Source organism: Pieris brassicae, chromosome 3, assembly GCF_905147105.1.
Source record: "Pieris brassicae chromosome 3, ilPieBrab1.1, whole genome shotgun sequence".
NCBI classification, from domain to species: Eukaryota; Metazoa; Arthropoda; class Insecta; order Lepidoptera; family Pieridae; genus Pieris; species Pieris brassicae.
In genome coordinates, this window is record NC_059667.1 from 5,833,217 (window position 1) to 5,860,636 (window position 27,420).

The following is a 27,420-nucleotide window of genomic DNA, read 5'->3' on the forward strand; positions in this document are numbered from 1 at the left end:
CATCAAGTAGTCATACAAAACTATTTACTTATATATGAGGTAAACTCTTTGCTATCTGATAGAAACCAAATAATAACTTAACAGCTATTTATACATACATACTTCGTTCATGGATAGAATAAAAAGTAGTATATACTAAGTATAACAAATGAAACATCGTAAATAAGGGATTTTTCAAATTTATTGATACAAAATTAAAAGCAAACATTATTACAGCATAATGTTATATGCTATTAATAATATAACTAAATACCTAGTGATATATTTATTAGTTGTATTAATAAACACTTTAACTAATTAATAATAGCTAAAGCCCACAGTAAAACATAACAAAATTGGGAGCAAACCTTAATAATTTATATAAAATCCAATGAATTATCCAATGATCATCCACAGTCTTAACGAAAGGCCTTTCTGTGACAGTGCAAATTAGCCAAACTATAACACACATATTAGCTTATATTAAAAAGAATATGGAGCTATCTCCAAGTTGTACCCTTAAGTTTTTAACAGATCACCCCATAGTGCCTAACATTATGAGTTATAAAAATGCTGAGTAACTCTCTCAATGGTCTAACATCATTAACTACTTACATCTAGTGCTATAAAATTCAAATATATACAGAAATATACGGTAAAATAAAAATGTTCCAATTTTGTTTTATTTTAACATATCTTTATTTAAATTATTGCCTTTAGCAGATCTTTTAAGTATGAGTATGTTTGGAGGACAAAAATGTTAGTTTTTGAACAAGAGATGAGATACAGGTGTCTTAATATTTCCACAAATTATATATATATATATATTTGTTAACATTACAAATAAACTTTTGCAAAGAAAATTAGGAATAATATATGCTTTCCCACTGGGTTTAAAGATATCAGTGAAATGCAATATAATAGACAAGATATTTCTTAGGCAATTTCTAAATTCAACATAGTTAAACCAAACACATTTAAAGTGCAAGGTAGGTCATAAAATGTATATTGAATATCATAATTAGCTAATTAAGAGTGTCTTTATCAATCCTGTACATTTTTACATAATGTTACAAGTACTGAAATAATAATAGCTTATGATAAAAATAATTATTGTATCAACTTTATATAAAATAGTGGGACACTTAAAATATTTGCTATATGTGGAGTTTTCATATGAATGTCTAGCAAGCACAGTTGTCTCCATCCCTGTTGCGATTGTTATCATTGGCATTCAGTTTAATTTGATCTGGAAACTCATTATACAGTTCTGCCTCTGTTTCCTGTGCCAATGCATTACGAGCAATGGTTTGGAATGCTAATTCTACATTGACAGCTTCTTTAGCACTGGTTTCAAAATAAGGTATATCATTTTTACTCTGACACCACTGCTGAGCACGTTTTGCAGAAACGGCACGATTATCCAAATCCACTTTATTACCTAGGATGACAAACGGGAAGTGGTCAGGGTCACGAGGCGATGCTTGTATCAAGAATTCATCTCGCCAGCTCTCCAAGGACTTGAACGTGTTAGGGGCCGTTACGTCAAACACTAATACGCAGCAATCCGCACCACGGTAGAAGGCCACCCCCAATGATTGAAAACGCTCTTGACCTGCTGTATCCCAAATTTGCATTGTGACAATCCTGTCATCAACAATTACCTCCTTCGTGAGAAAATCTGCGCCTATGGTAGCCTTGTACTGATTGGAAAATTTCTTGTTGACAAACTGATTCATAAGCGAAGTTTTGCCAACCCCACTATCGCCTAGAATTATTACCTTTAAAAGAACCTTTTTTCTCGAAGACATAGTGCACAAAAATTTTCACAAGTTGTTGTAAAACAAAAATTACTACTCTCTTTGTCTGTAATAAAAACTGAAGGTAGGAAATTACTTTTGACACACTTCACCACAAAATATGCGTCATCTGATTTAGATGTACTACCACAGATAAAAGGCATTTGGCAAGTCGACTATCATAATGAAATAGATAGTTCGTTCGAGTGATGTTTAGCAGTCGTATGGCTTTATTCTAGAAACTAAATTCCACTTTTTATTTCTGTAGTAGTATTATTCGGGAATTCTTGAACTGTTGTACATATATCAAATCTAGCCGGTTAGAATATTTCACATATATTAAATCTTTATTATTCAGTGGAGTATCTAATATTTTATCTGTGGATAACATGGTCTTCTGACTTTTCAAGGACTGCTCTAGTTTATATACGCTGTGGGTTTAGCATTTGATTCTTTGATTTGAGGTTTCCGAATTCTAATTTTCGTAGATTTCCGTGGTTCTTGAAATCCAATATTGTTCCATTTATTTAATTTTTCATTTATAAAATTTAATAATTAGCTAGATATCCGTTAAACAAATCCTGCAACTACAATTGTTTCCATGATGTACTAGAATTTTACAAGTTTGTTAACTGTTCATTCACAAAAAAGTAAAAGGTAGGTGAGGTCAATCAGAATCGTGGTTTGTATTTAATTATTTTCCGTTACTAAAAATGAAATTGTTTCGCATGTCCTCTAATATTACAGAATGGAGAACAATTTGAGTCGCAGTGGTAGTCGGTCAAGCTCAGTATGCGAACTCGAAAAGGATATCAGTGATATGGAAATAATCAAATCTAGGACGAATCGACGAAGTGTATTTGTTCGAACACAACCAGCACGAAAAGCCAAAAGGATAAGATTTTTTCGAAATGGTGACAAATTCTATTCTGGAGTTATAATACCAGTCTTGCCAGAAAGATATAGGTGAGTGAAATAGGAAATAGATTAAAACTCAAATACTTTCACTTTGCCTCCATAATGAATAAACAAACCAAAAAAAAACAATAAAAGTATATAGTGGAGAATTTTATTATTTAAAACTTTACATATTATAAGCTTGGCTACAATTAACATTATTTTTCAGATCTTTCGATAGTTTGACAGCAGACCTAACTAGAGTTTTAGTTGACAATGTCACTTTACCCAGTGGAGTTAGAACTATATATTCACTAGAAGGTAGAAAAGTAAGTTTTATGAACCTCTGGTTATATCTATATGAAGGGTTTATATTGAAGAGTATAATTTTTTTTAAATTTTATAGATAGGAAAACTTGATGACCTGGAAGATGGACAGTCATATGTCTGCAGTGGATTTGGAGAACCCTTTAAACGGTTAGATTATGAAGCCAGTGCGGTGACCCCACAATCATTTAGATTAAGTGGACCAGAGACTCTTAGTGACAGTGCCAGTCCTTCCCCAGCACGAGCAAATAATCGATTATCTAAATACCTGCAGGTAAACTGGTCTAACAATGATGCAAACACAATTAGCTCAATTAACATACTTGTTAGTTAACACATTCATAAGGTTGTTGAACTAGTAATATGGATTAATATATAAGCTAAACTAGGAGGAGTACAATAGCTAATATGTTATGCTTTGAAAATTTGGTAACTTTAAGATTGGGTTATTCAACTAACTATTAAAGAGCAAAAGTTATTTAACCACTTCTTCAATTCAATAAGTTTTGTATATGAGATATATGTTGAGCTCTGTTTGGGTATGACAACCAGGGCAAAACAAATCATAGTTTAAACTTATATGCTATACAATGCTATGGCTTGTACAGCACTTTCCCTTCTGGATTACACTTAAATTAAAACAACCAATACCAAATTAATCTATTAAATAATTTAACCCTAGTTCAATTTAAAGTAATTAAAAAATAAAATAAACAAAATTATTTAAACATTTTACACAAATTATTTAATTATTTAAACAAAGCATAACATCAATAAACTTACAAATTTGTATAAAAACATTATTAAATACATGTTTTATAGCACTATAAAGCACTGATGATTTTAGACAAATGGTAGCACCACAACTGGAAATGGATCTCCGAGAGTGAGTCCAGCTGGTGATAATGTTGTTCGGCCACGAATTGTTACAATTATTAGAAATGGTGTTAAACCCCGCAAGGTAATTTTGCACTATACATATCATACTGCATAGTCAAGTATTTAGGTTTGTCCAATTTATTTAACCCTGTGGTCCTGCTTTATGATTAAAGATACTTTTTTCTCTTTAACAAGAATTTTAATATATATGTATAATGTATTGCCACTGGATATTTGAATTTTTTAAATATTATTCTGAGCTTAGCACTAATCTTTGATGCATTTTTTTAATTAATAAGTTTTATTTTTAATGGTTTCTTCTAATAAATTGTATGGATTGTTTTTTATTACACACTTAATAACAAAGTTATACTACTTCAGTGAAACCATTATAAAAATATGTCTGTTGTGTCAAAACTTTTTAAACAAACAAGGTCTTATATATTTAAAAGTGTATTTAAGTAAGGTTTTTTAATAAAGGTATGCAGATTGCTATTGAACAAACGCAATAGTCCAACTCTGGAGCATGCCTTAGCGGCAATAACTGAATGCATCAAACTTGACACAGGCTGTGTCAGAAAAGTGTTCACACAGTCTGGAACTTCTGTCACTGCACTGCATCAGTTCTTTGATGAGGATGATGTATTCTTTGCATATGGAAATGAGAGGTACTAAAAAACTTATTTTATAAATGCGAAACAGGTCAACAGATAGGATGTCATTATATTTATTAATGACCCGACGCCGAAGACGCGTTATAATTTTGAATGTGTATAATTTTATGATGTTTTTGTAAATCTTTATAATTTCTTGATTTTTACTGACAAAATTTTGCTTATAAAAGAACGGAGTCGCAGTATAAAGACGAAATATGTTAAGTCATTTCAGGTGTATATTATCCTTGTTCGTTTTTCCTCATAAGAAAATGTGATTTCAGAGTTAATCAAGAAGATTTCGAATTGGAATTTGAAGAGAGCAAAGCTGTTTTACAATGTCGAAAGACTCCGATCACGAGAAATTCGAGGTATAATTCATAAAAAATTTACTTTATTATTATTTCGCCTCTTTCTGTCAAATTGTTTAGATAAATTGAAATATTTAATTAAAAAGTTTTTACATTCTATATAAGCCTGTATTGCCTGTGTTTTGTGAGTTAGTTGGCTTAGGCCCTTAGTTCGATATTCGTAGCAGTCCTTACTACTTAGAAAACTTTTTTTTAGTATAAGTTCTTACATATTTTATATAAAAAAAACGAATATATAAAACAATTGTTTGTAGTTGTTTATATGCTTATATATTCGTATGTATCAATTGCCTAACTTCATAATATTTCGTTATATATTAAAATTACTATTCAAATATGCAATATCGCTAAAACCTATATATATCTGCGAGATAAAGTATAGTAGTTGGGTTTAACTGACCTACTATTGTATTGATCAAATCGTTATCAACAAATGGTAAAACAGATAATTCAGTATTATTCGATTTTTATCTGTATTTTCCTGCATTGCTGTTTCCCATTAACAATTTATTTACAAGTATATTTTATACTCAAAATAAGGCATCTACTTACATTAAGAAATATAAGGAAACTTACTTTTTGGAAATATCTTTCAATATAGCAATGTAAAGAGGCAAAGTAGTTTTTTATAGTTATATTTGTAAATAGCCTTTGTGATTTAGTTAATTAATTTAAAAAACGCGTTAAACTCTCAGGTTCTGTTCCCAGTGAAAAATTTACCAAAAGCTACAGCCAAATTCGTAAATGTGTAAGGCGATGCATAGTTAGTGTAACCTTATTTAATGTACTAGACGATAACAAATCAAACAAACAAAAAATTGATTACAGACTGTCGAAATTACATTAATTTGGTTACAGATATGACAAAACCTAAAATCTTAAATCAATAGACTGTTTAACACATGAATCAGTTTGTGGCCCGTTCACCAAACAAACTCTTCAGCTTTAAAATTGTATTATACAGATCAGGGCCAAAGCCCCGAATGCCAGTTAAGGCAAGCGGTGCGGCGCGTAAAGAGAATGAAACGACGGGTGGATCTGGTGACAGCGAGCAAACTCAACTCGCCAACTTACTCCCACACCCTCTACGCCTTAAGTACAATGTTGGAAAGATTATAGGTAAAACAACACATCTCGAAAATTTTGACAGCCTATTATATTTACAACAAGCTTTTACTGGAGTGGTTTAAGCATACGACCCTTAAATGTGACGTCTAAAATGTGTTTTTATTTGTTGTGTTGATTTAATAATAAATCTAGGCGATCTCACCTTGACCTATTTGCCATAAAAAGTATACATAAAATCAAGATTTTTTTTAGGTGATGGCAACTTTGCGGTTGTAAGAATATGTACAGATAAAACGACTGGCAAGGATTATGCCCTCAAAGTCATTGATAAGGCTAAGTGCAAAGGAAAGGAACATTATGTAGAGGCAGAGGTAAGTTTTATACTTACTTTTTAATTTTTATAAGGGCTTAAGAAGTTTTGTGAAATTGTCTATGTTTGTTTTTCAGTTTAGGTCATTATACTATATTTTTTTTTACAAAAAAAATTACCATTACAAATGAATTAATTAAAGACACATGGAAAACAAAAAAATAATTATGTAATAGATACGTTTTCTCATTGTTAATTAAAATATGTATTACGAAACGAGATTAGTTACATCTTTATATAACCTTCCCAGGGTTAACTATAATTCATTAGCAAGGTAACACAAAAATGTATGTTACTTTAATAAAAGTTTATATATTGTTTTTAGGTACGAGTCATGAGAAAGCTGTGCCATCCTCGCATCGTATCTCTTATTGAAGAGCAAGACAGTCCCGAATGGCTATTTCTTATTATGGAGTTAGTCAGTGGTATGTTATTAAACTTTATATTTATAAGCTTTGATTGAGTCAAATACGTACATTTTTATTTCATCATACTTTTAAAATACATTAATTCTTTATTTATTTATTCTTTTAACCAAGTCCCCATTTTTTCGTATACTTCACAATACATACCATAACAATTAATATCTTGAATCAGTTTGATTGTAGACCACACCTTAGGGGTATGGTCACCATTTCGTGAAAGAAGTTTTGGGATATCTTATTGTGTTTTAATTTTCTCGTTTTAATACACGCCTCCAATATTATGTCCTTAATCAAAAAAATGTTTTGTACATCAAATATTTATCGATAATTTATGAATAGGCTTGGTTACTAAGCTTCTGCAATTAAAGTCATCCTTGGCAAATAATTATAATTGTGGAAAACTTAAAACAATTGAAAAATATTCTGTCTTTGGATATTATATTTGATTAATTACTCAATACGACACTTTTATAATGCTACATTTATATGTACAGTGGTTTTGAGCTAAGGAAGATAGTAATCTTTAAGCGTGGCTTGTACATTCTGACTTATTTTCCTTATGAAATAAAAGGATTATAGAATATCAATAAAAAAGTATTTAGCATACATCTTTTAGAGCTTCTTCACACGTACGACAACCACACCACGTCGCAACGACAAAATGCTGTCAAAGTTTAGTGATTACTGTTTGTACTTGCGTTGTGGTACCAACAAAATGTCGATGTGGTTGCGTTGTCGCCAGTAGTTGCGTTGCGATTACGTCGTGTGCAGACACAGTTCGACTCCGCCCGTCAACGAAACGTTGCTGTTGCGATGTGGAATCACACACGTTCAATAACGACTGCAAAATGTAGTACGTGTGAATAGTCCTATTCATTTTCAATACAAAATATCACAACTTGTTGTGGTTGTGGTACGTGTGTAGAAGCCATTAATCAAGCAAAATAACAACAGCTTTTCCATAATGAATGGTACAGATATAATCAAGTAGGTACAATAAGGCATATAATAATTACATGCTTATTAAGTGATGGTCATAATCTATTTAACGGAGAAACTCAAAAACTACTAGACCGATGTAAGGTTAAATTTATAATGCTACTTTATCTTTGAGTAATGTAGGCTTTATTTGTTTGCCTCGTGGCTTAATCGTGCGATAATCCATGAATTCGTGCGTTCTAATCGCGGATGTGCTCTAATGGAGATTTTTTACTATTAGCACTTGCTCCTACGTTAAAGGTAAGGTGATGTAACACCATAACATCACATTAGTTTAATAATAAAATTGCCACTGGATTATTATGATTTAAAGCCGGTAAAAAATTGTAAAAATTGTAGGCCTCTAAGTTATGTGATTTTTTTAGGTGGAGACCTCTTCGATAGTATCGCGGCTGCTTCCAAATTTTCCGAACCTCAGTCTCGTTTACTAATCGGTCACCTAACATCCGCTATCGCATATCTGCATTCGCTTTCCATTGTGCATCGAGACATCAAACCCGAGAATCTCTTGGTAAGATAATTCATTAAGTACATTATTTACAAATTCATGTAATAGAACATTGTGCAATTGTAATATTAATTTTTCATTCACTTTTAATGTTATACTACTAAACAGTTTTCAGTTTGCTACCCAAATGAGGCAGACTTCTAAGCCTACGATCTGGATTCTCGTACTTCCGTTCAATTAATTTAGAAAAAAATATCAGAGCGCTGTGAAAGTTTTCCATACAATATTCTGTTATTATAGTTACGTATCTTTCGTGGGTTTCTTTAGTTCCATATCAGCGCTGGTTTTCTGTATGTACAAATTAGTTTTACTGATCACGATGGTGTGCGGTACAAAAACTCAACATTTAAATCGGGATTGCAATTGGTATTGGGAGTTACAGAGTACCTACCATGGGTGTTAAGTGGTTATACTTGGATTTTAGTACTGGGTGTTCGAATATTTTGTTAGCAAATATTAAACAAATAATTGAGGAAGGTAGTTAATATTAACTAAACAGTGTTGGCCTAGTGTGCGACTATCATCCCTGAGGTCGTAGGTTCGATCCCCGGCTATGCACCATTGGACCTTTTTCTATGTGCGCATTTAACATTCGCTCGAACGGTGAAGGAAAACATAGTCAACAAAATGTCAACGGCGTGCGTCAAGCACAGAAGGCTGATCACCTACTTGCTTATTAGATTTACAAATGATCATGAAACTGATACAGAAATCTGAAACCCAGAACTAAAAAGGTTGCAGCGCCATTGATTCATTATTATTTATTTAGTTAATATTAACTACAGTGAAAACTTTATAGAAAATGCACATAACATTAGCGAAAGACGCATTGTAGTTATAAATCTTTTTATGGAAAGAAACGTAACATTTCACGGAGCAAGGCATATGAACCAAAGTCGAGTGATTACGACGTTTTAGGGAGTTTAACGTCACATGAAGTTTACATTGTGTTTAATGGTAGTAATTACAAGTCAAACATTTAACTAGGTGGAAGTAGGTCCAGATGGCAGTGTTCGAGGCCTGAAGCTGGCTGACTTCGGTCTAGCGGTGGAGGTGTGGCATCCACTGCAAGCGGTCTGCGGGACGCCTACTTACGTTGCGCCGGAGATCTTACTCGAAACCGGTTATGGACTTAAGGCAAGTAGAAAATATTGAAAAATGTTCACAAATACTAAAATGCAAGAAATACATTTAATTTTGTGTTAATTATAATTAAATGCGTTTTAATCTTGCCTAATCATTCTTATTTTTATAATTGTTAGGTTTCTTAGACAGACTATTATAATTTTTTTGACGTTGAGTCTATTGTCGGCCAGGTTTAGGTAACTATATTTTTTTTTAAGATAAGGCTCTTTGTCTCAGATTTCAACATTTGTTTTGTAATTTTTTTTTGCCTCTTACCTCTTATTTTCGATCTACGACCTTATTGCTTGCGGAAATAGAAAAGATTGACGATCGCACATTTTTCCACCGTATAACACTTTTGAATATAAAAAGTACTTTATAAAAAGAATATTTGAATAAAGTTCGCTTTTTTATCCTTTTAGATCGATGTATGGGCAGCGGGTGTAATCCTATACATATTGTTATGCGGTTTTCCACCATTCTCGTCCCCGGATGGCGACCAAGAAAAACTTTTCGATGCTATACTGTCCGCTCGCCTGGAGTTCCCTGCACCTCATTGGGAGAGGGTTTCCGCTGGGGCCATTGACCTCGTCGCGAATATGTTGCGGCCTCAACCTGAATTGCGCTTTGCCGCTGAAGATGTGCTTGATCATGCTTGGATGTCGGTATGTATTAAGTACAAAACTTTGTTATGTATATACATATCATATCATACACAGATTTTACCTTAAGGACAACATGGACTACTATATACTAGTAAGTAACATAGTCCATGTTGAATTTGACTGCTAACGTTAACTGACACGCAGTCAAGGTTTTTTTTGTGTAGTAGGAGGCAAACGGGCAAGAGGCTCACCTGATGTTAAGCGATACTGCCGCCCATGGACACTCACATTGACAGAAGGCTCGCAAGTGCGTTGCCGGCCTTTGAACAATTGGTACGCTCTTTTTTTGAAGGACCCTAAGTCGAATTGGTTCGGAAATACTTCAGTGGGCAGCTGGTTCCACATAGTGGTGGTGCGCGGCAAAAACTGCCTTAGAAAACTCTCAGTTGTGGAACGACGGACGTCGAGGTGATACGGATGGTAAAAATATAAATAAATGGAATTGTTAATTACAGGAGGACTACGACGAAATGTGTGGTCTCCACACTTGGTACGATGAAGACTCCTCATAGCTACACACTTACGCTGTAGCGGCTACATGACGGCTTTACTCAGCTTAGCGCGAGCGCGCTATCATTATCCTTGGGCTAATTCCATTATTTAAAAATGTCAATTAAGCATACAGAACTATTTCAATGATTCCGTAGATCGGTGCATGTTTTGAAATGAAGAAAGTGGGGGAGCCAAACATTTAGAAAATATTTTAATTGAAAGTGAATTTTTAGAAATGGAAGCATATTATGTTACATGACAGAGAAGAAAGACGCCAGATTGGAATTTCATTAATGTTGACGTCAAAAAAGAATTCGTTATTTACCTGGAATTAGCCCCGAGTGGATGTTAAACTGTTTAGGAAGTTAATTGGCTGTATTTTCTTTACAGTAAAAACTGCTTTATAATATAACACCATAAATACCAAAGTATACTTAAAAGTACCAGTGACACTGAGCTTGTGTTCAATTAAAAACAAAATGTATTTCAATCAATTTTAGTGCAACAGTGTCTTTTATATTGACTGTTCCATAGATGCAATTGTAAGTGATCATCAAATGAACTTTTTTATTTATTTTCTAAATGTAGTTTCTTTTCCATAGTAAGTATTTATGTGGCTGTACCAGTTTCATTAGTATTATTTAGCTTTACGGCTTCTAAAAGGGGCTTGAGTAGGAAAACTTTTAAAGTACATATAATTACATCTGTACCAACAAGCAATTTTCAACTCAATTTTTGTCAAATTTACAAATGTTGTGGAGAAAGTTTTCTTTCTTATAGCCCTTCACTGCATTTAAGTGACAAAAGGCGTTTTGTTCCTAAAGTTATTAATGAATTGGCACTTCAAGTTTAGTTAGCACAGTCTTGAGTTAAACATTTAAAACAATGTTAATTAATTAAAACTTGGTGCAAATTTCTATAATTTTCATCTAAAATAGGTTAAATTATATCTTATGTTACTTGATTAAATAGTTAATATATGTTCTTTATAAATAAACACATTTAAAATTATTTATTGCACATGCTTAGTTGAAGGTACAATCATTGCTAGTTTAATAGATTTTTTACACATCTCAATAGTTTTTCAAATATAATGCTCAAAAATTAAGTGCAATAGGGATTGTACTGGTGCCAAAAATTATTGCAATTGGTTATCGCCATTGTCATTATCGAACTCAAATATTTCCTGTGAAAACATCGTGAAATTTGTAGGACATTCCAAACTAAATATAGTACTGTTACTAATTAGATGACAATAAATATAGTTTCAGATTAATTGACAGGACATCCCTAGTTAGGAATAATTCTTATGTTAATCTGACGGAAATAATTTTTATAAATTCATACAGTAAGGTGAATCACATGGTCACTCATTGAAAATAATTTGCTTAAAATAAATTATTTATTAAAATTTAGTATTTTATTTAATGACCCTCTTTTGTAGTGTTGCAAATAACATCTGTTATTGGTTGTATATAAAGCTACCATGTTATCTACATTATTAAAACATGGTATTTTTGAGGTCAAATTTATTTTATTTTCAATTACATAAATAACATTATATCACTTTAGTATATACCCTGTTAATAAAAATCCACTAGATCCATTCATTAATACTTCTGGGTGTGTTCTTTCAGGTAAAATCTAAAAAGAAAAAAATAGTATATTTTAATAACAATAAAATTTATATTAAATTTAATTTTGCACTTATGGCACAAGTCTTCTATAGTTTTCAATTTAAATTTCAAAAAATTCAATCAGTTTCAAAAGGATTTATAATTACCTGATAGTTTCTCATCCAACTGCAAGTGAGCTTTAAAGCTGCTACATTACTTTGAGATTTAAGAGAAACATACAAGTTTTGTAATGGTTCTGCAACAGGGTAGTAAACAACAAAAGGTCTACCAGGTTTAACAAATTTTGATAATTCCATAAATATATTTTGAGGATCCTCCTTGCATGCTATAATGAGTGAGTCCATTTTATTTGATATAATGTTTGATGCTTCTATATTATCAAAATGCCATTTTGGCTTTTTTGGTTCTTGTGTATATCTATTTTCTGTTTTTTCAATGTTTAGGTTCAGTGTTTCAGAAATTTTCGGAATCTTTGTACATTCTTCAGGTACTGATTCACCTTTTCTTTTTAAACTATTACTTTCTCCAACTTCAAGGATTTTCTCTGATGAATTTGTATCACAGCCCTGATAATATTGTCTCAGTGCAGAATATACATTAACAGAAACACATTTGTTATACTGCTCCGGACTGTAATTCATAGCTAACAAAGCTTGTTTTTGGGACATATTTCCTGGGTGCATGTGAACTAATCTTCCAGTATTACTATCTCCTATGGCATTTAACAAAGCAGCAGCAACTAGTCCATTTGACCCTGAGTCATAAAGCAAGTGACTACCCTCACAACATAGATTGGCCATTGTAACAATTTGAGATAATGTATCAATGCGAATTCCTTGTACTTTTGTTGGTTCTAGTTTATATAAAATTTCAGATATTATTCTTAAATTTGGTTTTAGGATTTGTATATACTCAAAATATTTTTTTTCCTTTTTTTTCAAATACTTATCCTGCGAGAACTCTGTCTTATTATGAAAAGTATTTGAATTAGTTATTAGTGTTTCAACAATGTCTGCAGCTTTAGATGAATCACTTTTCAAGTCATAGATTTCATCTGCTGTTAATTTTTGCGATCTGCCATCGTCGTATATATTTCTATTATCGGAACCAGAAGATTTAATCCCAATCTCGTCTTTAAGGCATGCTGTTTCTTCCACCAATTCTAAATCATATTCCCTACTTCTTTTTTTGCCATTAGCTACCATTTTAAATATTGAAAAATAGTTACATCCTTCAATAGCGCTTAAGCTAACGGAATCTTTTCCAACACTTATTCGTGAATCAGATTTATTGAATTTGTAAAGCTTTTTATAATTATGTTTTTGCACAACAATATACTCCCCAACTTTAATGACGTTATTTGACATTTTAAAATGTAGTTAGAATTTATTTAAAACACGGCTACCACTTCTTTGTAACAGAAGTTTAATCGTCTGGAGTAAGATAAAATATCTAAAAGCTGAAGTAAGTAAGACTTAAATAAAAATAGAGGTTATGTTTTCAACACACGAATACAGCTGACAAAGACAGCATATAAAATTACTGTCTGTCGGCTGTCTGCTGTCGTCTGATTTGTCATAAAGTGTGAACATCTGTCCACGAGTAAATCTGTCATTCATTTTTGCAGTAAAGACAACACAAGGAAGAGTTTTTGAAACTGGCATAAAGTTAAATCTATTGCCATAATATTAAAAAAAAAACAAGGAAGAGATTGTTAATATATTTCATATTTCTATCAGTGTAAGTTTCACCTGTGATCATACTGTGGTTAAAACTTAAAATTTTAATCAAAAGTACGCGCCGTACAAATCAGACGATAGACAGGTAACAGGTTGGTAGATAAAAACAATATTCTTCTTTCTGTCCTAAAATTTAGAACCTGTCTAGTAGCCACATTAACATTAATAAATTAAAGATAAAAATATACAATTATTGCGAAATATGCTATAAAAACTTGTCAAACCGTGAAATAAAGTAAACCACGTAACCTTGCAGTCTATATCTGATAATATAAGTTTTTTAGAGTTGTAATGTAATATTCGATTCATAAATTCTATGTTTATATTAATAGGTACAAAGTGCATTATGGCTGCCTTAAAAAACACCAAGAATTTAAAGGTACTTAAAATCTTAGCTACAAGATATTCTCCACAAGTTAAATCAACAAGGAATTTAAATCTTCAAGAGTATCATAGTAAAGACTTATTAAAAAAACATCAAGTATCGATTCAAAACTTTCGACTAATAGACTCGAGTCTGGATCCTAAGCCATTGTCAGATTTTAAAGCCAATGAATATGTTGTCAAAGCACAAATTTTAGCTGGTGGCCGTGGTAAAGGACATTTTGATAATGGGTTCAAAGGTGGAGTTCACATTACTAAAGACCCACAACAAATTATTTCTTTAGCAAAAAATATGATTGGTCATAAGTTAATTACAAAACAAACACCAAAGGAAGGTATTTTGGTTGATAAAGTAATGGTTGCTGAAAGTGTTAACATTAAACGGGAAACCTATCTAAGTATTGTCATGGAAAGGAGTTATAATGGAGCAGCATTAGTGGCTTCACCAGCTGGTGGTATGGATATAGAGGCTGTAGCAGAAGAAACCCCTCATTTATTAAAAACTATACCAGTAGATATTCATGAAGGTGTAACAGATGCCACAGCAAAAGAGTTAGCAGAGTTTTTGGAATTCAAAGGAGGAATGGTTAATAAGTGTGCAGAAGAAATCAAGAAACTGTGGCAGCTTTTCCTTAAGGTAATCTAATTATTTTATTTTCAGAAACCTTAAACTGCAATTAAAAATGCTATATTAATTCCTATACATTCAATCTTCTTACATTATGCAGTCTTATAACTTCTTTTGAATGCATTGTCGTCAGTGATAATGTTTCATTCTTTCTACATTATTATTTAGGTAGATGCAACACAATTGGAAATCAATCCTTTAGTAGAAACTGATGATGGTCGGGTTGTTGCAGTTGATGCTAAAATTAACTTTGATGACAATGCACAATTTAGACAAAAAGATATATTTGCCCTTGATGATGTGTCTGGAGTGGACCCTAGAGAAGTAAGTATTGAAAAATTTTCTACCACTTTATAAGAAGAACCACCTGCTGACTTTTTAGCTGTTTGTCTTGTTGGCTGTTTCTAAATGTTACCTATGCTAAACGATATATATCGACATGGCAGGTGATGTGTGATCATGTCTTAATCTGTTTTTAATAGTTTATTCATATTCAGTAAATCACCTATGATCAGTTCAGTCTTCCAAGAAGAATGTTTATTAGTGTTGTTTCATATTTATTGTAATACTAGTTATATAATAAAATTGATACATACATATCAATTTTGTGGTGATTCATTATCTTATCTATTGGGTGGCATGACTTAAATGGCAATATTTTTAAAACAATAAATTTCGAACACATACATTTATTTAATTTAAAAGCATATATGAGCCCTGATGCAAAATAGTTCGTCTTGTATGGAAAAGAGTGCAAAGCGTAAAATTTAGAAAGCAAAAGATTGGTAAAATAACTAAGTACGTTTAATAAAAAGTAAACTACAATTTGAGGAATATTTATAAGTTTATTTTAACATAACTGAAATTCTTTAATGACTACATAACATAAAAAATATTCTAAAAAACATAATGAAAAAGTATCCTTCTACCCTTGTCACTCACGCAAAATAGTTCGTCTACCACTTAGTTGTGTCGCCTTTGCTCTCAATGACAGCTTTAATGCGAAGAGGCATGGTTGCAACCAACGCCGCACACTTTACGGAGAACTTTTTTCATTTTCCACCACAGCGTTTCGATCGGCGACAAGTCCTTTTGCTTTTGCATGCATGTATGCTTTTCACCAGTAGCCACGTCTTTGTTGTCCTTGAATTATGGCAGGAAGCACCAGCCTGTTGAAAAATGTAGGAATCTTGATGCTGAAGTAACAGAATAGAGGGCAGTAAATTCTCTTCCAAAAGGTTTTGATACCTTGTAGCATTGATAGAACCATCCACAAACTGCATACCACTTACACCTTGTGCAGGCATGCAGCCCCATATCATAAGAGACGCCGGAAACTTCTCTTTGCGTTTGAGACAATCAGTATGAAATGCCTCATTTTTGTTCCGAATCACTTTTTTTCTTTCTTCGCCGACTGTCACTTCAAATTTGGACTCGTCACTCCAAATGATGCCCCTGATCGGAAGTCCAATTGAAATGATCACGAGCAAACTTCAACCTCATTTTCTTTTGTACAGCAGTCAACAGTGGTTTCGCCTTAGCGGTGTAAAATCCGAAATCCATTATTTTTAGGACTCTTTTGCAAGTATCAACTGAGACGTCTTTGTAAATCATGTCCTTCCATTGCACCGTGCGTTCTAATCGTGCTCGAGCCGGAGCTCGACTTGATCGACGATTATTTTTGATAATTTTCATCAGGATTCTGTTTTCTACTGCACTTGTGCTACGACTTCGACCAGTTTTCCTCAAACAAGAAGTCGTTCTATTCTTTTTATAGTGCTGAATGATAGATTGGACTGTAGACCTGGGAAGTATCAAGTCTTTAGATGTTTGGTAACTTGATTTGCCAGCATCTACCCGACAAACTATTCGCTTTCGAAATTCTTCACACACAGGTTTTCCACGACCTGTTATTTGAAAACTAATTAAAAATACTGAAATTATCAAAATGTGTACTGTCTCACTTGACAAATGACACAAAATTACTTTTACAAATTTTAATTTTGCAACATAATGTACAAAGAAAGAATAATTTTATTTACCTCACCGATAGGAGGCGAACTCTTTTGCATCGATTAACAAATAGAGGAACTATTTCGCTTATAACTTACATAAATTTAAAAAGCTAAAATAGTTTATTCGTTCATAATTTAAGAAAATGCCATAAGTAACTCGCGACATGTGATAGTAGAACAGCTTACTGTTCTTGGATATACAAAAATAATGAAGTTAGAAATGTCACAGAGAAAATTTCACACTAGACGAACTATTTTGCATCGGGGCTCGTAGTATCTTGACTTGATTTGTTTTAGTATATACATTAATGACTATCCTTAGAGCATTATCGTAATTATATGTATTTAGGTATATCTATAATGAGAATTGCAACTTTGTTACAGTACACATATTTCTTGTCAAATTAACTATTACTATTAGACAAACAAAACATTCTCAGCTCCATATTTTATTTATTTTGTTGTTTATGAGACCTTTCTTTCTTCAGACTGCATACCTTTTTATAGTCACCTATAATATTTTTTATATATTTTAAAAATATACTACACTAAATTTACAAGATTTTATTCAGTGAGGTACATATGACAAGGCAGTGCAATGTATTTGTAGTATTAGCTACGCCAAGCAGCATAACTAATTTCTACAATAATTTAAATATTATAACTATATTATGTAAATTATCTTTCTCATTATTGTCATAACAGGTAGAAGCAACATCGTTAAATTTGACCTATATTGATATGGATGGTAGTATAGGCTGCATGGTCAATGGAGCTGGTTTAGCAATGGCTACAATGGACCTTATCACGTTAAGTGGTGGAAAACCAGCTAATTTCTTGGACCTTGGAGGAGGAGTTGGTCAAGCTCAAGTGTCTGCTGCATTAAGAATTTTGGAATCTGATCCTAAAGTGAAGGCTATATTTGTCAATGTTTTTGCTGGTAAGTAATTTTAAGAACTCAAAATGACTTTCAGAATAAGTCCTTAGTATGAAAGGAATGCCACACCTATAAAGATATGCAACTATTTACGAAGCCTATCATTAGCTGCTTATTCAATTTTGTTAAATTGATGTTTCCATTCAGTTTCTATTTCCGCAATCGATATTTCCACTTGAAAAAATTGGAGATTAAAATTACACTTTATCGTATTAAAACGCTTTCAATAATCATTACTACAATCATTTATATTGAATTTGGACATTACTTTATATGTATTGGTAATTAGTGCAAACAAGACAACAACAAAAAAACTTATGAGACTATTTTATAACGTGTCCGCTACAAACGATTTTTTTCAATTGTTTATATTCAGGTATCGTAAACTGTGCAACGGTTGCAAGTGGTATTGTGGCTGCGTGCAAGGAAAGTCCTCCAAAACACCCGCTTATTATTAGATTGGAGGGTACAAACGCAGCACAGGCAAAGACAATTCTAGAGCAATCGGGACTCAATATTAATATGGTTAATGACGCCGATGAAGCAGCGAAGTTAGCTGTCAAATTAGCAAATGAAATAAAATAAGTTATAGAATTTAACATTTTAGATAAGCACAAATTTTTGACCGAATTATGTTAGTTGTATCCATTTTTACTTTCATGTAAATAAATTTGTTAATTTAAGGACAAGACTGAGCTTGTTTCATATGTTTTAATAAACGTTATGTAGTTATTTGTTTTTTAATTCGCACTCAATATTGACGTAAATCAAATTCTAAGGAATTATAGGTAGTAAAATTATATGGAAACAATATTCGGGGATATTTGATGATAAAAGATTGACATGTAAGGCAAACTATGTCAAAAGTACTAATTTTGCCAAAAACAGTACTTAGAATGAATAAAATAACCTTTTTTCAGACGAATTACATACATCTTGCACACAATAAAATAAACTACAACCTAAGTCCGTTTGACGGCCGACAATGATCAGTAGATAATGGAAAATTATGTAGTTTTTGCTACGTTATATTTTTTCATGATTTAATTAATAAATTGTTTTAATCAATGACAATTAATTGCAAGCATAATGATTCCCTATCGTATAAAAAAACATGACCTACTAATAACATTACATTAGATATTTCTACAAATTAAATCATACAGGATCTTCTAAATTACTAGATAATTAAAAGGCTACCTTTGGCAACGCACTCTTGTATCAAGTCTGTCACAACAGTTATACCTCGAGTGTCTTTGGTTGGTGATATTTTGTCATTAGGCAAGCCTCCAGATCGTTAGCACCGTCTCAAAAAGAGTTGAAACAATGACTTCATTCCCTATCCTTTTAAGCAATAGATAATGTATTGGATAAGTTGACGGCTCTCTAATCATTACTACTTAGCCTTATACAAGAAGACACTGCATATTTTCAATAAAAAATTGTAGAAATACATTAACGAATTTAAACTTTATACCTACTGCTAGTATACAACTACGCGTATAGGAGGGCTGGCGGTCTAATAAGACATGTATAAAGGTTGCTTGCAACGTTTTTTAAGAGGCAAAAAACCTGTCCGATGCATCTTTAACTATGTAGATACAGTGTAAAAGGCAATTAAATAGTAGTTTATGCAACTGTCATATAATAGAGGGTATTAAAACATGAGTGTAGTTTCAAAATAAGATTACAGGAGTGTTTTAATACCTAATTATATGCAGTTGCATACACTACTTTATTTAATCTCATGGCTATAGGTAGCTACGTTAAATATAATGCAATATAAAAGAAACAAATTATTCACATTTTGATTATTACAATTATTATGAAACTGAACCTGAATGGCTGGGAGGCGCTATAAGAGCTAGTCGTTTTCGGGGTTGACAATGGAACATTTATATTATTTTCATTTTTATTATTTTCTAAGGAATTGAGTATTATGTTAGTTATACAATCGTCCATGTAGCCTTCTGAAGCTGCAGTTAACTTCCACCCTTGGCGCTTTAGTGCTGTTATGTCTCCGCCAGCATCGATTAGTAAGGTCACAGAAGTTCTGCGAAAGAAATGTCCCGTGTGCGAATCTGTGTTTGGAAGATTAAGATGTAAGATAGATATCGTTTTAGCCAACATTCAAAATTAGTTAATACCAACTCTTTGTTGGGTGCATTTCCCAGAAATATAATTCAAAAAGAAGGAAGGATTGCTACATGAATTTGGTCGCAGTTCTATGTATTGTTTACATAATTGGTAACATTTTCCCGTTATGGTCAAAGATCGGTCTAATTTTAACTGAAATTGATGATACAAAAACTTCGACGTCTTTGAATTTAATGTTGTATAATTCCTGTTTTCGGCAGGCAACCATTATTCCAAATATTAGTGCAATCCGTAACAATATTATAAGTACTTATGTAATATGAAGCTAGTAAATATATATGTACAAAGCCATACTTAGTGAGATGGCGTTTAGTAACTAATATATTCTGTTAAACTTTTATTTATCTATCTAATAAATCAATACTTCTTACCTTCGTTGGAAGGCATAATTTATCGCGCACTTCATTTAAAAAATTATTTAAGTGTTCAGCTGATAATGTCTTGGCTTTCTTCCCTTTATATCCTTGTGATTTACGTTTCAGAAATGATACAAGTTTTGAATATTTGGTAATATCAATTTCGTTGTAAACACTCAGTGTACTTTTAATCATAGAATATTTAGTCCATAAGGACGAACACTTAAAGTTATCCGATAACTCTTGAAAGTAGGTTAACAAAACGTTTTCGGAAAATGAGTTAGCCTTTTTGTTAATTTTTAAAGTCACAAAGTCTTAGTAACATTTGTCGTACGCTTTTCTTGATTTTTCTGGCAAAATACTATTCGTCAGTTTCGTAGCTGTTTCTAGAATGTCAGGAGGAGTTAAATTTTCATCAGTATCGTCGGTGTTGCTTGTCATTTTTGCTACTAAAGTTTTATCCATCAATATATTACTCAAATTAGTATGTGTGAAATAGCGCCAAAACGGAAATAGTATTTTATTTTTTAGATAATGTGTACTTAAATTGAATTGAAACCTCCTTGGTCGGGACACGGGACATTGTACTTTAAATGTTTTAAAGCATTGTTTTGTTAGGAGAATAATGTTTAAATTTAATTTTCTTACAGAAGTATGTAAATAAAATATGCCAATAAAAATTAGAATATAACCAAATGAAATTATATAAAGTTCTTTATAATGCACACATACTGTCAATAATAATTAAAATTTATTACATTTGTATAAGGGACCTTTCAAGTATTACGTAATGAATTTGGGGGGAGGGGGGTCCTCTTATAAAACGTTACGATGCGGCGCGGGGCATTACGCCATTATTATTTTCCACTTTCCAGGACCTTACACCACTTAATAGTAAGTTTAAGGTTTAAGAGTCACTGGGGGTCGTCACGAAACGTTTTACTATTGGATACAGAAAACGTTACGGCACGTTTCATGATAGTCAAGAATCTCCATTAATTGCGTGACGTTATACTTGTACGCTCTAAATAGGTGTTTTAAATAAAAGAAGAGGAACCGGAAATGAAATATATTTTAAAATAACTGTTTAACCTAGATAAATGTGCTAATACTACGCACGGAATAAATTTAATCTTCGACCTTGCGAGTCGCTCTTGCTTGAGGCCATATTCGATTGAATTTCTTCGAAGGCCGGCAAATGACTGAGTTTACCTCTCGCGGCAACAGATGGCCGCTTACTGAGCATACGACGCGCCACACGGACTATATCATCAGCTGTTATTTTTTCTGTAAAAAAATAAATATACAATAGACAAGACTGTTACGTCATTATAGTTCGATAGTAATCTTATGATATTTAATACGAAATTAAGTACACAATTTTAAGACTAAATAGTATTTAATAATGGTTACATATATATATGTATGATATATTTGTTCCAATAGAATGTTGATTATTATGCTATATACGGAAATATAGTTTAATTGTGTCAACATAACATACACACACCATATATAGTTTTATTATGATAGATTTGATCGGAATTAAATTGCTTAAAATATACCAATCTCATTGATGAAATATGATGGTGGCTTTCTCTTCCCAGTAGCAAGTACTTGTCTGCCGACGTCTTCGAACACAACGGGTCTAGCCTCGAGATTCATTAACAGCATGGATTGGAGTTGAGTTTTGGCCCGCTATGGATAAATATATGTAGTATAAGTAACTAGAATACTTTTGTTATTTGATGAGAGTCGATATCCAGCGAAACAATTGTTGTTTGGTAGATACCATAGAGTCATAGACTAATCACTATGCTCTAATAATATAGGTGAAACAGAGGCATATATATCATATCATTCAATATGGATGATTGCTAATACAAAAAAAAATGCAAATTTAAACAAAATCAATTTAATAAAAGCAATACACAAAAATATACACTCGCAAAATATTTTCGATAATGGGAATATGAATATAGACAAAGAGCTTACCCTTAGTTCATTTTCGCCCACTTTGCCAGCCATATTGGCCAACTCCCGGGCTATAACCAGCGCCGTGTCGTAAATACGATTCGGCGGTGACGCAGAATGCACACAGAATAAGCCTGTGTCTCCATATGCGTGGTTGTAAGCGGTCGCGTTGAACATCCAGTGATATCTACAATTATTTACGTTTATCAAATGAATCAAGCAACATTGTACACTTATGAAAATGATTAAAAAATAATGCTTCGAGCGTGGACTTGAAAAGAGAAGTCGATTGAGTATCGCACCAAATTATGTAAGCCGAAAAATAGTATTTTCTGTAAATATGTATCTTTACAAGGAACGTGACGCGTGTGTGTTGTCTACCACACAACAATCTAAGGTAAGGCGACAATTATACGTCAAAAAAGTAGTACGTTATAAATATGAGGTGTATGTGTTATGTATACCAATTTCTCGGAAACTACATCTTATACAGGTGACCTGTTTTGAAGCAGATATATTGCGTAAGACAATTGAATGACTTAAACATGTATCAGGCAAAGACCTAATAATAAATACGACACTCCAAATATCATACACAGCTCAATGTATGTTTCTTATATAAATTAACTTCCTTATTGTTATTTTATAAACACTTTATAGTTAAAAAACGTATGTGTACATATGTACACGCGTTAGAACTTAGCGTAACAAGATAAAATATTTTTAAATTTCTTAGAAAAAGCTATACTAACAATAGAAAAAGAATTATTCTCATAATTTTCCCTAACGCACCAAAAGAATTATAATTTCAAAACTAAAATGTTGACTATAGTTAACTTCAGGGTGTTGGTTTTTTATGACTGTATGCGGGCGCATTGTAAAAATTTCCTATCATCATTTCATCCTAATGCGCTACAAGTAATATAATCATAACAAAAATCACCATTTAGCCCAGGGATAGGCTCACATAGAAATGAAATTGAGAAGGGTTTCTTCCTCTCCACCAGCAAGTCTTAAAATTGTAACATGGGGTCGGTTATAAATAATAAATTGTACCTAAGTAATAAGTTACCTGTTAAGTACGTTAGTGTATAGCCGTGTGTACATGCCCTTTCCAGGACCACCAGCTGAGAAAGATCCGCCTCCGCCCATCATCATGTTAAGGACACATGTGGCCACGAAATCTGGGTCACCATGAGAACAACCTGAAAGCCAATGCGACACTTGGTATAGAATATTGAAAAAAAAAAGAATAATTCTTGTCTGTAGTGTTACTACTGAACTTTGATGTAATTTTTAGAAATTGTATTCAATTAAAATCACATCGTTCTTTGACAGCTCACAGTAAGGTTAACCACAGGAATCCTATTCGTACGATAGGCCACAAAGCGCTGCTCAAGTTATGCATATCTATTATGTGATTTTATGAATGATTCGTGATAAGGGTTTGAGTGCTTTCCCGTAAAATTAAATACAGTCAAAATCTGCTATGTCGACATCGAAGGAACTACTCATATTTGGTCCTAAAAGCCGATAACCGTATCAGAACCGTACATTGTTATTACCTAATAAAAATAGAATTCAGCCGAGACCTTTGATTTTGGTCAATATAACCGGTATGTTGTTCTAAACGATGTCGTCGTAAATGGTTTTGAATGTAGTACATTTAATTAGATTGGAATTTCTATTAAATCAACATGAATGCTGATTGAAATGATTACAATAACTTATACTCACTTTCCATACCAATAACAATATGAGCCAATTCCGGCAAGTCCGAGCCAGGATAAAGCGGAATTTCACAGTCTTCCTAAAACATTAAAATTATATTGAAAAATCTCAAATTTTGCAACTGACTAGTATTCTAATACAATAAATGTCAGATTTATTTAGTGTTTTTAGACCAAATTTCTTTATTTGCATTTGTGGACCATTTATTTAACAGCAAGTTACTTTTCCCTACTATGATACAATTGTTATATTTTATTAAGTTTAAATATAAATAAATAAAGCTAAACATGATAATATACGATGAATCATAGAAAATTGTTGCAATTTTGAGATTTATTTTCAGCTTTTGTATAAAGTAGTGAATTGATTGAATGTTTATGTATTTGAGTATTTAAAAAATGGGGACTGTTAATTATACCTGTTCTACTCCTCCAGTGTATTGAGCTATAGATCTATCTGTCATGGGTTTAAATTCCTTATCATCAGGGGAATACCAAGTCGGTTTTGAGTCCACAAAGTATTTCTGGACATATTCAACAAATGGCCCATGCTCAACCTGAAATGAAGTGCCTTACTATATATATACATACAGACATACATGTCTCATTTATGAAATTATTATTATTAGAGAAGTTAAGTAACAAGATATCACTTTTACATCAATGGATTAATAAAATTAATTAAAATAACTCGTTTTTCTAATCCCATCCCCCTTTCTTATAAATATTTAGCACAGATTAGATAGATACAAAAATGCATATGTATACAATGTTTTCAATAAATAAAATCACATCTTTATGTCTGTATGATAATGTTTATTACTCTACTCTTTTATAGATAATACATAATCTCTAGAAATACAAAATTTTAATGAAGTTTAAAAAAAGGTTTCACTTAATTCATTAAATGTAGTGACAGGTTTAAATTGATTTACTTACCCCCACAGCGGCTACAACCATTCTGTCTGGTGTGTAATGGTTTTTTAGGAAGTTAATAATCACTCCACGGTCTATTTTATTTACATTTTCTTTGGGGCAAGTCTTTGGAAGACCAAGAGTGTTTCCTTTGTATGCTGCCTGTTAAATAAAAATGTGTTTCAGATGATTTTTTCATTAAAATGTTATGCTAAAAGTCCATAGTCTTCATATGACTTATACTTAATTATTGTTGCTGATTGCTGTCTCATTAGGCAGTGGCAGAGACATTTAAAATTGTTTAATTAATTTCTGCTTTTGAGCTGATTGCCATTACCTATGATTATTATTACCAATTATTATAAACTACTTCCAAGGTTCCATAAAAATATAATTTGCCATAATTGTTCTACTAAGTGTTCTATTATTAAATTGTATTCAATAGATATTAATACACCTATTTTAACATCTACACTTTCTTAATTAGATAGAATTTGAGTCAAGTGAATTTTACATCTAAAGTTGCAATGTTATATACAAGTTTTATCAAGCTACACAATTTAAATAAAACTTACAGAATGTATCATATCCATCAAAATTGTCTCTTGTTCAGGCCTCATCGCCAAGGTTTCTAGTTCAAATGCAACAGCTTGACGTGCAGCCTCTATTTCTTCCACAGAAAGTTGTGGCCTTAATGTTACTTCCGCCAACACCTAAAAAATTGATGGGTGTAACTTAAGAGGCATTCCAATTATTTATCAAGAAAAATTAAAACATAATATTAAATAATAAAAGTGTTTTAAAATTATTTTTGTCATTTTTAGAACCATAAGTGCAGTATTTTTCTAACTACTAGTTGTGTAAATTATTTATGTACCTGCTTTATTTTTACGTCTAATTAGTATTCATTCTTCAGAAAATGGCCTTTAGGCCCATCCTTATAATATAATTGTTTATAGAAATGAATAATAGTCTATCTACATAACAAAAAATATATTTTATGTACCTGAGTTACTGCTTCTAAGCCTCTTGAATCAGCACTTGTAGCATATACAGTGGTATCTCGGGATCCTTGACAGTCACAAATACCACCATGTCTTTCTAGCTCTCTAAGCATTACATCACGAGTAGGAAACTTATGTGTAGCCTGAAATTAAAACTGATACATTAACATTCATATAAAATATTACTTTATATCTATTAGAATTATATTTATGAATATAGATAGTATTATTAGTATCACATCTTATTTTCAGCCAGTCAGGTTTTACTACGACTCAAAGGATAGGAGATAAATAATACTTACTCCAAAACTTAATTTTTCAAGGAAATGTGAAATACCATTTGGATATGTAACCTCATATCTTGGTCCAGAATCAATAACAACTGTAAAATAATTGGAGATTTTAAGTTGTAGGTATAGCCCAACAATTTACATTAAATTTAGCAGTAAAATACCTCCCGCTGTACAGAATTGCCCAAATTTCTTTTCTGATGCAACTCTTAATCCATTACTAAGGGTTGTAACTTCTGTTATGCTATCTTCGGATTTTGCTGAAGAATATACCACTGGAGGGAGATTAGGCATTGGCTCTGAGAGTGGAGGCAAGGGTGTGACACTTCCTTTTGGCAGTGGTTTGTCACCCTGGCTGAATTTTCTAACTCCATAGCGTAAGGTATTGATACTATAAAAATATCGAAAATTATTAATGTTTTCACGCAAAACATTAAAAAAAGTGTCTGCTATATTTACCTAGTTTTCATAGAAGACAACCTAGAAAATAGTACTTTTATATCTGTTAAATGCGACATTCTTCAGTTTTTCGGTTTAGTTTGTCATAGATGTTATTTTAATAACTTGTAGGGAATTACAGTCACTCAAAATAAATTTTTATGATTTCATTGAGCGTACTTTAATTAGACTAAAAAACTGAAAATCCTAAATTACTATTTCAGTGGGATAGTGGAAGTTGAATTTTATTTTTATATTCTGTGCTTTGTAATATAAATTTTTACATTTACAGACTATTTACTAGAAATCAACAGACTACATTCTCGAATCAGTGATATATATATATATATATATATATATATATATATCACTGATTTTTGTCAGTTTAAGAAGTACTTTCAAATATGGATCAAAATTACATTCAAGTACTATATACTATATTTTTCAGATATTCGCTATATCGCTTAGAGTTTATATTATTTGGTTTAGTTTGTTGGTTGGGTTCTTGGCTAAATATGAATTGTACCGAATCGTGCGTTAACAATTATTTGTATTGCTTTCCTCTATATTCTATAATATGATTTTTGTGCTGTATAGCAACACATAGCTCAGCTTAGCCAACATAATAAACGGAGGAATGTACATAAATTTTCTTGCAC

At 32.1% G+C, this 27,420-nt stretch overlaps 5 protein-coding genes across 6 annotated transcripts; 2 read left to right on the forward strand and 3 right to left on the reverse strand.

Annotated features, from left to right (window-relative positions):
- Positions 1 to 163: 163 nt before the first annotated feature.
- Positions 164 to 1,910, reverse strand: LOC123707544 (ras-related protein Rab-7a). Its single transcript, XM_045657666.1, has one exon. The coding sequence runs from the start codon at positions 1,788 to 1,790 to the stop codon at positions 1,164 to 1,166; it is 627 nt and encodes a 208-aa protein (XP_045513622.1). The 5' UTR covers positions 1,791 to 1,910; the 3' UTR covers positions 164 to 1,163.
- Positions 1,911 to 2,236: 326 nt separating this feature from the next.
- LOC123707200 (serine/threonine-protein kinase GA29083-like) lies at positions 2,237 to 11,955 on the forward strand. The gene is made up of 14 exons (XM_045657056.1): positions 2,237 to 2,435; positions 2,526 to 2,744; positions 2,905 to 3,004; positions 3,082 to 3,276; positions 3,850 to 3,963; positions 4,362 to 4,549; positions 4,819 to 4,905; positions 5,870 to 6,024; positions 6,226 to 6,344; positions 6,669 to 6,768; positions 8,133 to 8,278; positions 9,263 to 9,412; positions 9,823 to 10,065; positions 10,521 to 11,955. Exons 2-14 carry the CDS (start codon positions 2,527 to 2,529, stop codon positions 10,575 to 10,577), a joined length of 1,872 nt encoding a protein of 623 aa, XP_045513012.1. The 5' UTR covers positions 2,237 to 2,435; position 2,526; the 3' UTR covers positions 10,578 to 11,955.
- A 51-nt stretch (positions 11,956 to 12,006) lies between these two features.
- On the reverse strand, positions 12,007 to 13,706 carry LOC123707648 (tRNA (adenine(58)-N(1))-methyltransferase non-catalytic subunit TRM6). Its single transcript, XM_045657899.1, has 2 exons — positions 12,341 to 13,706; positions 12,007 to 12,201 (listed from the first exon to the last, which is right to left on the reverse strand). Exons 1-2 carry the CDS (start codon positions 13,559 to 13,561, stop codon positions 12,121 to 12,123), a joined length of 1,302 nt encoding a protein of 433 aa, XP_045513855.1. The 5' UTR covers positions 13,562 to 13,706; the 3' UTR covers positions 12,007 to 12,120.
- Positions 13,707 to 13,883: 177 nt separating this feature from the next.
- LOC123707457 (succinate--CoA ligase [GDP-forming] subunit beta, mitochondrial) lies at positions 13,884 to 18,629 on the forward strand. Of its 2 annotated transcripts, none has more exons than XM_045657512.1 (5): positions 13,884 to 14,025; positions 14,266 to 14,954; positions 15,114 to 15,269; positions 17,666 to 17,900; positions 18,274 to 18,629. In XM_045657512.1, the coding sequence occupies exons 2-5, from the start codon at positions 14,280 to 14,282 to the stop codon at positions 18,480 to 18,482; spliced, it is 1,275 nt and encodes a 424-aa protein (XP_045513468.1). In that variant the 5' UTR covers positions 13,884 to 14,025; positions 14,266 to 14,279; the 3' UTR covers positions 18,483 to 18,629. The 2 variants fall into 2 exon arrangements, with proteins under 2 accessions (XP_045513468.1, XP_045513469.1); XM_045657513.1 differs by having other exon boundaries at positions 13,891 to 14,018.
- A 2,835-nt stretch (positions 18,630 to 21,464) lies between these two features.
- Positions 21,465 to 27,013, reverse strand: LOC123707532 (mitochondrial-processing peptidase subunit alpha). Its single transcript, XM_045657645.1, has 12 exons — positions 26,783 to 27,013; positions 26,488 to 26,714; positions 26,336 to 26,415; positions 26,036 to 26,176; positions 25,605 to 25,742; positions 25,054 to 25,191; positions 24,534 to 24,671; positions 24,122 to 24,194; positions 23,457 to 23,589; positions 22,406 to 22,571; positions 21,976 to 22,108; positions 21,465 to 21,697 (listed from the first exon to the last, which is right to left on the reverse strand). Exons 1-12 carry the CDS (start codon positions 26,839 to 26,841, stop codon positions 21,522 to 21,524), a joined length of 1,602 nt encoding a protein of 533 aa, XP_045513601.1. The 5' UTR covers positions 26,842 to 27,013; the 3' UTR covers positions 21,465 to 21,521.
- Positions 27,014 to 27,420: the final 407 nt, after the last annotated feature.

Excerpts from the sequence above, each read along its gene's own strand:
- LOC123707544 (XM_045657666.1), bottom strand. The coding sequence starts at position 1,790 with ATGTCTTCGAGAAAAAAGGTTCTTTTAAAGGTAATAATTCTAGGCGAT.
- LOC123707200 (XM_045657056.1), top strand. The coding sequence starts at position 2,527 with ATGGAGAACAATTTGAGTCGCAGTGGTAGTCGGTCAAGCTCAGTATGC. Across the intron at positions 8,279-9,262 it reads TCAAACCCGAGAATCTCTTG|GTGGAAGTAGGTCCAGATGG; the intron begins GTAAGATAATTC and ends ACATTTAACTAG. Across the intron at positions 9,413-9,822 it reads AAACCGGTTATGGACTTAAG|ATCGATGTATGGGCAGCGGG; the intron begins GCAAGTAGAAAA and ends TTATCCTTTTAG.
- LOC123707648 (XM_045657899.1), bottom strand. The coding sequence starts at position 13,561 with ATGTCAAATAACGTCATTAAAGTTGGGGAGTATATTGTTGTGCAAAAA. Across the intron at positions 12,202-12,340 it reads GTTGGATGAGAAACTATCAG|ATTTTACCTGAAAGAACACA; the intron begins GTAATTATAAAT and ends TTTTCTTTTTAG.
- LOC123707457 (XM_045657512.1), top strand. The coding sequence starts at position 14,280 with ATGGCTGCCTTAAAAAACACCAAGAATTTAAAGGTACTTAAAATCTTA. Across the intron at positions 15,270-17,665 it reads CTGGAGTGGACCCTAGAGAA|GTAGAAGCAACATCGTTAAA; the intron begins GTAAGTATTGAA and ends TTGTCATAACAG. Across the intron at positions 17,901-18,273 it reads ATTTGTCAATGTTTTTGCTG|GTATCGTAAACTGTGCAACG; the intron begins GTAAGTAATTTT and ends GTTTATATTCAG.
- LOC123707532 (XM_045657645.1), bottom strand. The coding sequence starts at position 26,841 with ATGTCGCATTTAACAGATATAAAAGTACTATTTTCTAGGTTGTCTTCT. Across the intron at positions 23,590-24,121 it reads TATTGTTATTGGTATGGAAA|GTTGTTCTCATGGTGACCCA; the intron begins GTGAGTATAAGT and ends ATTGGCTTTCAG. Across the intron at positions 21,698-21,975 it reads ATATTTCATCAATGAGATTG|AAAAAATAACAGCTGATGAT; the intron begins GTATATTTTAAG and ends ATTTTTTTACAG.